Here is a 10,268-nt window from a genome sequence, read left to right on the forward strand (position 1 = left end):
TTTTTTTTTGAGTAATGTATATGAGAAAGTGTACAGTGGGCCAATCCCCAATGAAAACTTTTTAAGGCAAAGAATTGAAGTTGTGTTTGCGAAGATAAAACAAAATGAGGGGAAGTACAACAAAAGTACTACTTAACTTCTTCAAAAGGGTCAGAGATTGTGGTCGTGTTGGTGAAAGACATTTCTAATAGTTTGTTTTGTTATCACTAGTTTTTTAATTTTAATTTTTTTTAAAATCTAAACAGTGCAGTATCTAATACTTTTCTCGAAAACAGTGCATGTTATCGATTTTAAACCGGAGTACATTTTTTGTGAATTTTTAAATAACCTTCAAAGAAAACTGACCAATGATGCATTTTGTCCACGTACAAAAAAACCTATTTTATTTGGTTATCATAGCAATAAAAAATAATGTACTAATCAATTATTGTTCCGCCTGATGGACATGTCTTGTGTACCAACTTTCAATGAAATCGCAAAAGCCTTTTGAAAGAAAATATTATAATAGAAGTATATTTTTCCAAACTATCATAAAACGCCCCGTGTCTTTTTTTATAGCATTTTTAGACACATATTTATATGGGAATTCCGCCATAAAATGACGTAATTTACCTCCCTTATTAATTTGACACCGTAATTTAGAAACATCCTGTATAATGATTTGTACAGTATAAGTAATACACATGCCTTCATGTTTATTTGTCCGAACGAGAAAAATAATATGTTTGCATGGGTATGAAAAGATAACTGCGTAAAGTCTTTTTAAAAAACTGGTTGTTTGACTTGACAGACTGAAAGGAAACAGTAAAATCTTAAAACTTATTATTTACCCACCTAACAGACCAAAATTCTATCCATTTTGATTAAAGATTTAAAGTTGTACCACTTTGTATATAATCAAAGCTACGTGCACGATTTCCCCGTCTACTGGTGTAATTATATCAACTTTCACGCTATCCATTAACACTTATCCTGTCCATCAGATTTCTATTTCGGATAACGAGGTATAAAGATAAATGCCATGAGTTCATGCTATTCACCTAGTTAGAAAGCAGCTAGTTAGAAAGAAACCGCTTTCTGAGTAGTTGCTAGCGAACTTCCAATAACGTTACAGTTAGTCTCTAAATAATATAAGAATGAATATCGGGTCGGATCCTTTGCAACACACAAGCGTATATCATGGCAAAGAAGGTGTCGTTACAAGAAACCCTGGCCCCTGTTGGTTTGAAAATTGTTTTATGTACATTTTTTAGATTCGGATGATAGCGATGGTGAAGGAGGTCTGGGGAACGTTAACAGACAAATAATGCGTCCTCCTGGACATAGCGGGAAAGCAAAAAGAGGACATCTCTGTTTCGATGCTTCGTTCGAGTGCGGGAATCTAGGAAGAGTGGACTTGATTAACGAATTCGAATACGATTTGTTTATTAGACCCGATACCTGTAGTCCCAGGTTGAGGTTTTGGTTTAATTTCACCGTCGATAACGTCAAACTCGATCAAAGGGTAATTTTTAATGTTGTCAACATCAGCAAAGAACGTAACTTGTTCATGGAAAATATGACTCCGTTAGTTAAATCGTCAAGTAGACCTAAATGGTAATAAGACGTTTATTTCAGTTTTTTTTTACTTTTTAAAACATATCTAGTTTTTAATTTCTAGGCAAAGGATCCCTAATAAGCATGTCTTCTATCACAAATCCAATGTTCACCAAGGTCACTACATTTTAAGCTTTTCTTACGGTTTCGATAAGGAAGAAGATATATTTCATTTTGCCCTTGCGCCTCCCTATAGTTATTCGAAACTTCAAATTTTCCTATCGGTGCTTGAAAAAAAGGCTGCATACCTTAAAGAAAACTTTTGCAGAGAGCTTCTTGCGGAGAGTGTGGTAAGCAATTGAAGCATACGCATACTCATAAACTGGATGGATATCCACCTATATATGGATGGACCTCCACCTAACTAAACCAGAGCGTGTTACCCTTATATTTCTGTATTTGTCCATTAAAGTTTAAAATAGTTTAACAATGTGTTTCAAAGTTTAAAATAGTTAACAAAGGTAAGAAAATTTTTTAACGAACTTCTATAGTCTATTTGGAAATGTTTGGTAGCACAACTAGGGGGTCGAAAGCCATAAAACCCCAGTAAACCAGTGTCGTTTCGCTTTTTTAAAAAACTAAATGTTTTCAAATTTGTATTTCTTCTTTTTTTTCCTACACTTTTGTCTTTATTGTTCTATTTTTATTTTCCATAATAGTAGTGTAATTTTTTTCTGTTGTACTATGTTGCGTTATTATCTTAAATATTGATATTTAAATAAACATTACGAGAAATTTAAAAAAATTATTTAATTTCAAGCTGTACCCTTTTAAACTCTGCCACTGGTACTACATTTCATCTGCACTACTATTGTTTAAATTTTATGATCTATTGTGTTTTTTTTAAGGGTCTAGGGTACGCACGACCTTAGATTGCGAAAATTGCCTCTTTACTATGAAAATCGTCCATTATTTTTTCAAATTTTGACGACTCACCCTGCTAGTAAAAATTTGTGTTTATTGGTGTTCTGTGCTGCCAAACATTTTCAAATAAACTAGCAAAAAATGAAAAATATGCTCAAATATTGGTGCAAAATTGATGCAATATCTCTACTTGCACAAATTAGTCCAAATATTGATGCTTGAATTAACTCTCGCTGTTTTTTTACATTAAAAAGTAATATTAATTTTACAATAACGTTTAAATTATTAAAAATATTGCCATTCGGAAACAACAACCTTTTCCCACTTTTCGGGTAACAAATGGATTCCGCGATTAAAAAAAAATCAGATTCTTTTGAAGAGATCCATTCATCTAGCGATTTTTTGATATTTTCGAAGGTCTTGAAGTGATGCTCAGAAAGGCTGTGCTGAATGGATCGAAAGAAATGGTAATCTGAAGGAGTAACGTCTGTTGACTAGGGCGGGTATGCATCGTTTTAAAGGGCATTCAGTTGCCTTTTCAGTATCACCTTATTTTTTTATTTTGTATGATCAGTTCTGGAGAAATTAAAGCTTAAAAGCGATGTTATCGATTTCACTTACCAATTATTTCAACTTACTAGATGTTTAAAATCACCACCACCAACCTGAACATAATGGTAGAAACATTGTTCAAAATGCTCTCTGCCATTATTGAGCATTTCTGAAGTTATAAAAATAAATTTGTGTACAATACGTTGCCGCAAGTCTTCAAGCAATTCAGATTGTGTCGCATAAATTTTTAATTTTAAATGGCCCCATAAAAAGTACAGCGGGGACAAATTTGGAAAACGTGCGGGCCATTTAGTAGGTTCTCTTCTATAAATCCCATCATTTAGGAAATGTTTCGTCTAAAAACCGACTTACAGGGGTCACGTAATGTAGAGGAGCCCCATCTCATTGAAAAATGATGTCTTCAATACGGTGGCGGTTATTTTGTCAATTATTTGAGTTAATGATAGGTTAATGACATTTTCTAATAAATCCAAACAGATTTCTCCCTTTAGATTTCCAAGTAAAACGGATGGGCCAACGATATGGTTTCTAAAGATTCTTAGCCAAATTTTTAGTTTTTCTGGATATTGACTATGAACTTTACGAAAAAGTCTTGAATTTTTGCATGATAAATAATGGCAGTAATTAATTAATAAAATAAATAATTAATAATATTCATCAGAAAAACAAATGTTATAAAGATATTCTTAATTGCTAATAATTCGTTGACTAATGATGTCGCAAAATTCCAAATGTCGATGGTTATCATCTTCGTTTGGATTCTGAACTAACTTTATTTTATAAGGGTGAAATTTATGTGACTTTAATACCCTCTGGATGGACATACACTGAATACCTGACACATCTAATAATCTTCTATTGCTTAGAGTAAGTTCCATCATGAGTGTCCCAAATCAGCTATTTCAACTGCTTTCGTTCTTACTGAATTTTTAACAACCTTCTTTTTTGTTTTCCAGAGATTTAATTTCTCAAAATGTTGTCGCCAAAATTGCGCATGAAAGTGTAGGGCACGTGTTTTTAACAGGAAATTATTCATTAAATAAATTTGCAGCCCCTCTCGCACATTCATTGCTTCGAAAAAACGGCGACGTATATTCAATTTTTTCTTAAATAGTGTAAACCATTTTAAAATGAAACGATAGTGTTTACAGAAGTAATTAAAGCACTGAACTAGTTCAAATTTTTAATGTTTAGATAGGAATAATAGTTTGATTCAAATTTTTCGACTTATTGACTAAAAACGTTCCGTATCTTAACAGCGTAACATATTACGTTGTTAAGATAACATCACTTTTAAACCTTAATTTCTCAAGAACTGTTCATCCAAAATTAAAATATAAGGTGATATTGAAAAAACAATTGAATGATCTTTAAAATGATGTAGAACAACGATACCTCTTTTCATTTAAAGTTTTTAGGGTGAAAGTCACCCCCGCTTAAGGGTTAAACCTGAAAAAATTACACCAAAGAAATATAACCCCCATGAAATTTAAATGGGCGAGTCCGAGTATTTTTGTTTTCTACATCATAAAACAAAACACTCCAGTGAACAGTTTTCAGTGAGCCATCCTGTATAATTTGGTTAAAAATTGCCTTACCAATACCTATTCATTTTACCTTTGATTTGACGTGATTTGTTACCTTCCAAAATATGATTAAACGATTTTAAAGTTAAATGGACAAATACTGGAAAATAATTGGTGGCGTTATTGTTGTTCCCTAGTTTATGTTTTCAGCAAAAAAGAAAGGTGGATTTAATAACAGTGGGATCTTTGACACGTCACGCGTGTAAGCCTAAAACCAAGAGAAGAATGGTGTGCATAATGGCTAGACTCCATCCAGGAGAAACACCGGCGAGTTTCGTTTGTCAAGGTATACTTATTGTTTACCGGTATTTTTCTACCTCACATTTAGGTATATCTCTTTTTCCTTTCAAGGTCTACTAGAATTGCTGGCCAGCTCAAACGCTATAGCAACTATTCTCAGAGAAAAAGTCACATTTAAAATAATACCAATGCTCAATCCAGATGGAGTCTTCCTGGGAAATTATAATAGTACAGTAATGGGCACTAATTTAAACAGGTCTTGGCATATCGCCAACCAATGGTTGCATCCAACAACTAAATCTGTGATAGATGCTTTAATTATATTAGATAAAAGCAAAGTGAGTTACGGTTTCTACGTTGACTAAACTAAACGAAAATCTTCGGCAGTTTAAAATCCGTTTACTGTGATTGTAGGACTTTCAATTGGATTTTGTAGTAGATATTCACGCTCATTCTGGTTTGACAGGATGTTTTGTATATGGAAACACCTACGAAGATGTATATAGGTCTGAACGCACAATCGTATAATGTTAGTAACTACGTATTAGAATTATTAGTCTCATATATTTTTGTTTGTTTTAGATATGAAAGGCACATATTATTTCCAAAACTTTTGGCAACCACAGCAGATGATTATGCTCCAAACAACACAATGTTTAATTCTGACAATAGTAAAATAGGAACAGCTCGGCGGTGTCTCTGTTCACTTCTAAGTGAAAAAGTCAACTGCTACAGCTTCGAAGTGTCTATATTCGGTTATAAATTGAAGGGTAGCGATGTGATCATTCCTTACACAGAAGAGAGTTGTATCCTTGCAGATAGAAATACAAATTGATAGGAAGCGGAAAGGAACAGAAAAAGAAAACAAGAAGAAACCAAAAAAACAAATCCTTAGATTCGAGAATTGTCCCAGAAGTACCTGACCTAACGCTTAAAGAAAAAAAATTTAGAAAATATTATATTATTTGTCAACATAGTCTCCTTTGAGATCGATACAATTTTCTCAGCGATCTTCCATATTTCCATGTTTCTACACCTTGTTTCTAGTAAGAAGGTTCGAATGTGTCAAAATAGGCATCAACCTCGGACTCCACCTCTTCATTATTGGTAAATCTCTTTCTACCGAGCCATTTTTTCAAGTTTGGAAATAGAAAATAATCTAAGGGGACTAAATCTGGTGAATAGGGTGGATGAACTAAAAGTTCGAAACCAAGTTGATTGATTTTGGCCATCGCGATGAAGGAAATGTGGACTGATGTGTTGTCTTAATGAAACAAAGCTTTCTTTTTTGCCAAATGCGGTCGCATTTTCCTAACTTCTTCGCTCAAACGCTACAATAATTTTATATAATATTCTACGTTTATTGTTTTTCCTTTAGGGGGATAGTCGATAAAAATTATCCTACGTGCATCCCAAAAAACTGAAGCCATCACCTTTCCTGCGGTTTTCGCCTTCTTTGGAGCCGATTCCCCTCTTTGAGTCCATTGTTTCGACTCCTTTTTTGTCTCCAGTGTGAAATAATGGATCCACGTTTCATCTATGATTTTTAATCGTCGCAAAAACTCGGTTTTATTACCGCAAAACTTTGCCAAACACTCCTTTAAAACATCTTCACGCGCTGTTCTTATTTAAATGTGAGTACCACCAAACGCGGCACTCATCTTGCACGCAACTTTCTCATAGTCAATTTTTAGGTCAAAATACGATGTAAAATACTTTTCGAAATGTCTGCTAACTTGCGCAATTTTAGCTGTGGGTCTTTTAATACAGTTTTGTGGATTTTCACTACAATTTCTAGAGTGATCACCTCATTGGGTCGACCACTGCGGAGTGCGTCTTGATCGCATTTAAACTCTATCACCCAATATTTTAAAGTTATTGACGAAGGATCAGATTCTTCTAGAGTAGAATCTAATTTCGCTTTGATATTGGATCTGGACTAAGATCTTTTAGATGAAAGTATTAAATCACACATCGATGACTAAGTTTTTCCATGTTCACAAAATCTCTAAAAGCGTTCACTAAAAACGGCCCCAAAAGTAACACAAACCAACGTAGCACCCTAAAATTTTAGACATAAGCTTTTTAAGGTTAGGTATAGGTAAATTTTTAACAAAGAAATCGCCATCTGTATGTCAGGTCGGGTATTTCAAGGACTATCCTCGTAACTTGTTTTTTTTTTCAGATTACTCTCATTCTGACACTGTTTTATCCTTAATTTAAACTTTAGATATGCGCTGCGGAAGAAATCTCATACGAGCTTTTTTGGAATATTACAGGACGACAGGGGCAATTCCTTTAGAAATTACTATGGAAATGGGAAATAAAAAGAAGACAGCCAGGTCATCTCAAAAACGTCATGGAAGTAATAAACGTCCACTAAGGAAAAAGAAATCTTTAACAGGACGCGTTGAAGCACAGCTCCATTTTAAAAATCTCAACATCAATTATGACAGCGAAACTTCGGTAGAAGACTGTTTGTATTCATATGGAATATGTAGTCCCAGAAAGACCTTCAACAGAATATCCGAGCAGCACAGTTATAGAAATAAAAACGAAAACGCTTCGAGGAACAAGCCCAATTGTAAGAACGACTTCGCGGCTATTGCCAAAAATTTTGTAGTACTTCCAGAACCAAGTTTAACTGTAATCGATTTCAATGTAATATCACGAAATAACATTGATAAAATGTCAAATTTGCACCCATTAAAAAAGTCTGCCTCTTTTGATCTACAAAAAAATTGAAGTAATTATAGAATCTTACAAATTATTTACTGAATTTTCTTCACTGCGTTAAAAATAAATTAGGAGTTTTTACCCATTTATTATTCATTTTTATAATTATAAGTGTTAAAAGCTCGATGTAAATTCACTTCAATTTGACATAGTGGTGGGCAAAACTATTTTTTGTAAAATTTTCAAAAGTAAATTTTTGAAATAGAACCCTAAGGCTCTATTTCAAAAATTTTATTTTTATTTACAATACATACAGATTGTTTTTAACTACGTATAGAAAATTTAAGGGCATAATCCTGGATCCATTTCAAGTGGAAAATATCTAATAAACAAATGTCCCCAAGTGCTTCGTTTTTAAAATACAGGGTATTAAAATATACTAAAAAAAACATTTTCCTTGAATATTTCCAATATGGCTCAAATTGGGTTTTTTATTGATATAAAAAAGAATATCATGTTTTTTTCTGACGTTTAAAGTGGCAGCTAGTTCGTAATCAGTGCAAAGTTTACTTAAGATAGATGTATTATAAGTAATGGCGGTCATTTTCAACGGTTCTTATAATATTCAATTAAGTTTTTTATTTTTTTGATTTTGAAATAAATTAATCTTGCACTAATCGATTATTAATAAAGTGTTCCTGCAATTTTTTTCGGTTCTTTTTGGAACAAAGAACGTAAAAATCGGACTTAACTAACGACAAACGCAGTACATTTCACATGTAAATAGAATAATAAAGTTATCCCAAGCGTACGCCATTTTTGCATCGAAAAAATCTGAGTACATGTAAATATAGAGCTCTTTACTACACATTCGCATGCTAAAATTCAAAAATCCAATTTGGGCCATATTGGAATATTCAAGGAAAACGTTTTTTTTTTTTTTGTATATTTTAACATCCTATGTTTTGAAAACGAAGTATTTACGGATGTTTGTTTATTAGACATTTTCCACATGAAATGCATCCAAAATTACGCTCTTAAATTTTCTACACGTAGTTAGGAAAGACTCTGTATAAATCTCATAAATAAAAATGATATGTGTGATACAAAAAACGCTACACTATACCTTCCATCTTTAATTTTCTTTAATCATTTCCGAAAACAAAGCAAAACTTAAAACGCTGGTATGAAAAATAATTTATTACAAACGTAAGAATAATTCGTAGTTTAAATGGACAAAAGTATTGGCACTCTTGATATTTTCTCCTAACTATTTCTAGCTATTTAACTGAATTGAAAAAACAATTGCAAAACCTTGTTTATATTTATGTCAATAAATAACAAAAGCAAGACATTCGTTTGAATGTCTGTTTGCATTGTAAATTGTTGTTAGTAGTAAAATGGATTGTAAAGGTAATGAAACCACAAAGTCTGAAAGAAAAGGAATTCTTAATGTACATCGAGATGGAAAATCGTATTCCGACATAGTAAATATGGTAAAAAAAAGTCGTTTTACAATCCATGGGGTTATCAAAAAAATTAAAAAGTGCAGTGATTAAAAAAATATATCACGATCTGATCGGCCACCAAAGCTATCAGTCAAAGAACAAAGACAAATTATTAAACAGATTAAGGTAAATTCCCATACTTCAGCTTCGGAAATTACATTTATGTTAAAACACTACGAAAATAAAGAAGTTTCCATCAAAACTGCTCGAAGAGTGTTACATAGGCCCGATTACAGAACTAGAGTTGCTAGAAAAAAAAACTATACATACATCAGTAAAATCAATCAGGAAAAGCGATTAAATATTGCAAATCAATGTGAAAAAGTTATTTTTTCGGAAGAAGGCAAATATGATATTTTTAACTGAAATGGAAAGTCTTTAGTGTAAAGAAAACAAAATACTGACTGTGAAGTGAAAAATTTGGGAAAAAGCGTTAAGACTAAGAGAGGCAGTGTATTGGGTTAAGGTTGTGTGGCTGCAAGAGGTGTTGAAAATTTGGTGTTTATCGACGAGGTAATGGATAAAGTGGTTTATTTAAACATTTTATATAACAATTTACGACAAATTGCTGAAAAACCGAATTTGATTAATGATTACTTCTAACGGGATAACGATCCGAACTATACGGCTTATATTGTGAAATAATGGATACTTAACAGGTTTCCCTATAAATTAGCAACACTAACTCATTCACCAGACATGAATGCGATCGAGAATTTATGGAACGCGCGCGAATTTACAAATCAAAAAGCATCATTTTTCGAATAAAAACTATCTTAAAGATACGTTTCTTTAAGAATGGAATTTTGTGAGTGAAGCATTTACCCGAAAATTAGTTTTCTCTATGCAAAGGCAGGTTAAAAAAATTATAAAAGGGAAAAGTCTACCGACAAAATATTAATTTTATTTTAGTCCATTCTTTCATTTCGTTGGCTAATACTTTTGTTCACTTAAAATTACGAGTTAATCTTATGTTTGTAATAAAATACTTTCCACATTAGCGTTTTAAATATTACTTTGCCTCAAAAATAAAATTAGAGGTTGAAGGTATAATGTAGCATTATTCTTATGATACATATCATTTTTATTTATGAGGTATAAGGCTTTATTTCAAAAAATGTATGATGTACCGATATTTTTGTCCACCACTGCATATGGCAAAATTAATATACGGTTTTCTCAATGGCTTCTGTTTGGTCCGAGTATACAGGGTGTTGCAAAATAT

General features: G+C 32.5%; 1 protein-coding gene across 1 annotated transcript; it reads left to right on the forward strand.

Annotated features, from left to right (window-relative positions):
* The first annotated feature begins 1,068 nt into the window (after window positions 1-1,068).
* LOC136417908 (cytosolic carboxypeptidase 6-like) lies at window positions 1,069-7,627 on the forward strand. Its single transcript, XM_066403769.1, has 8 exons — window positions 1,069-1,191; window positions 1,254-1,596; window positions 1,661-1,886; window positions 4,770-4,905; window positions 4,971-5,197; window positions 5,274-5,365; window positions 5,442-5,665; window positions 7,090-7,627. Exons 1-8 carry the CDS (start codon window positions 1,137-1,139, stop codon window positions 7,602-7,604), a joined length of 1,818 nt encoding a protein of 605 aa, XP_066259866.1. The 5' UTR covers window positions 1,069-1,136; the 3' UTR covers window positions 7,605-7,627.
* The last annotated feature ends 2,641 nt before the right edge of the window (window positions 7,628-10,268 follow it).

This window comes from Euwallacea similis, chromosome 31, assembly GCF_039881205.1.
Source record: "Euwallacea similis isolate ESF13 chromosome 31, ESF131.1, whole genome shotgun sequence".
Classification (NCBI taxonomy): domain Eukaryota; kingdom Metazoa; phylum Arthropoda; class Insecta; order Coleoptera; family Curculionidae; genus Euwallacea; species Euwallacea similis.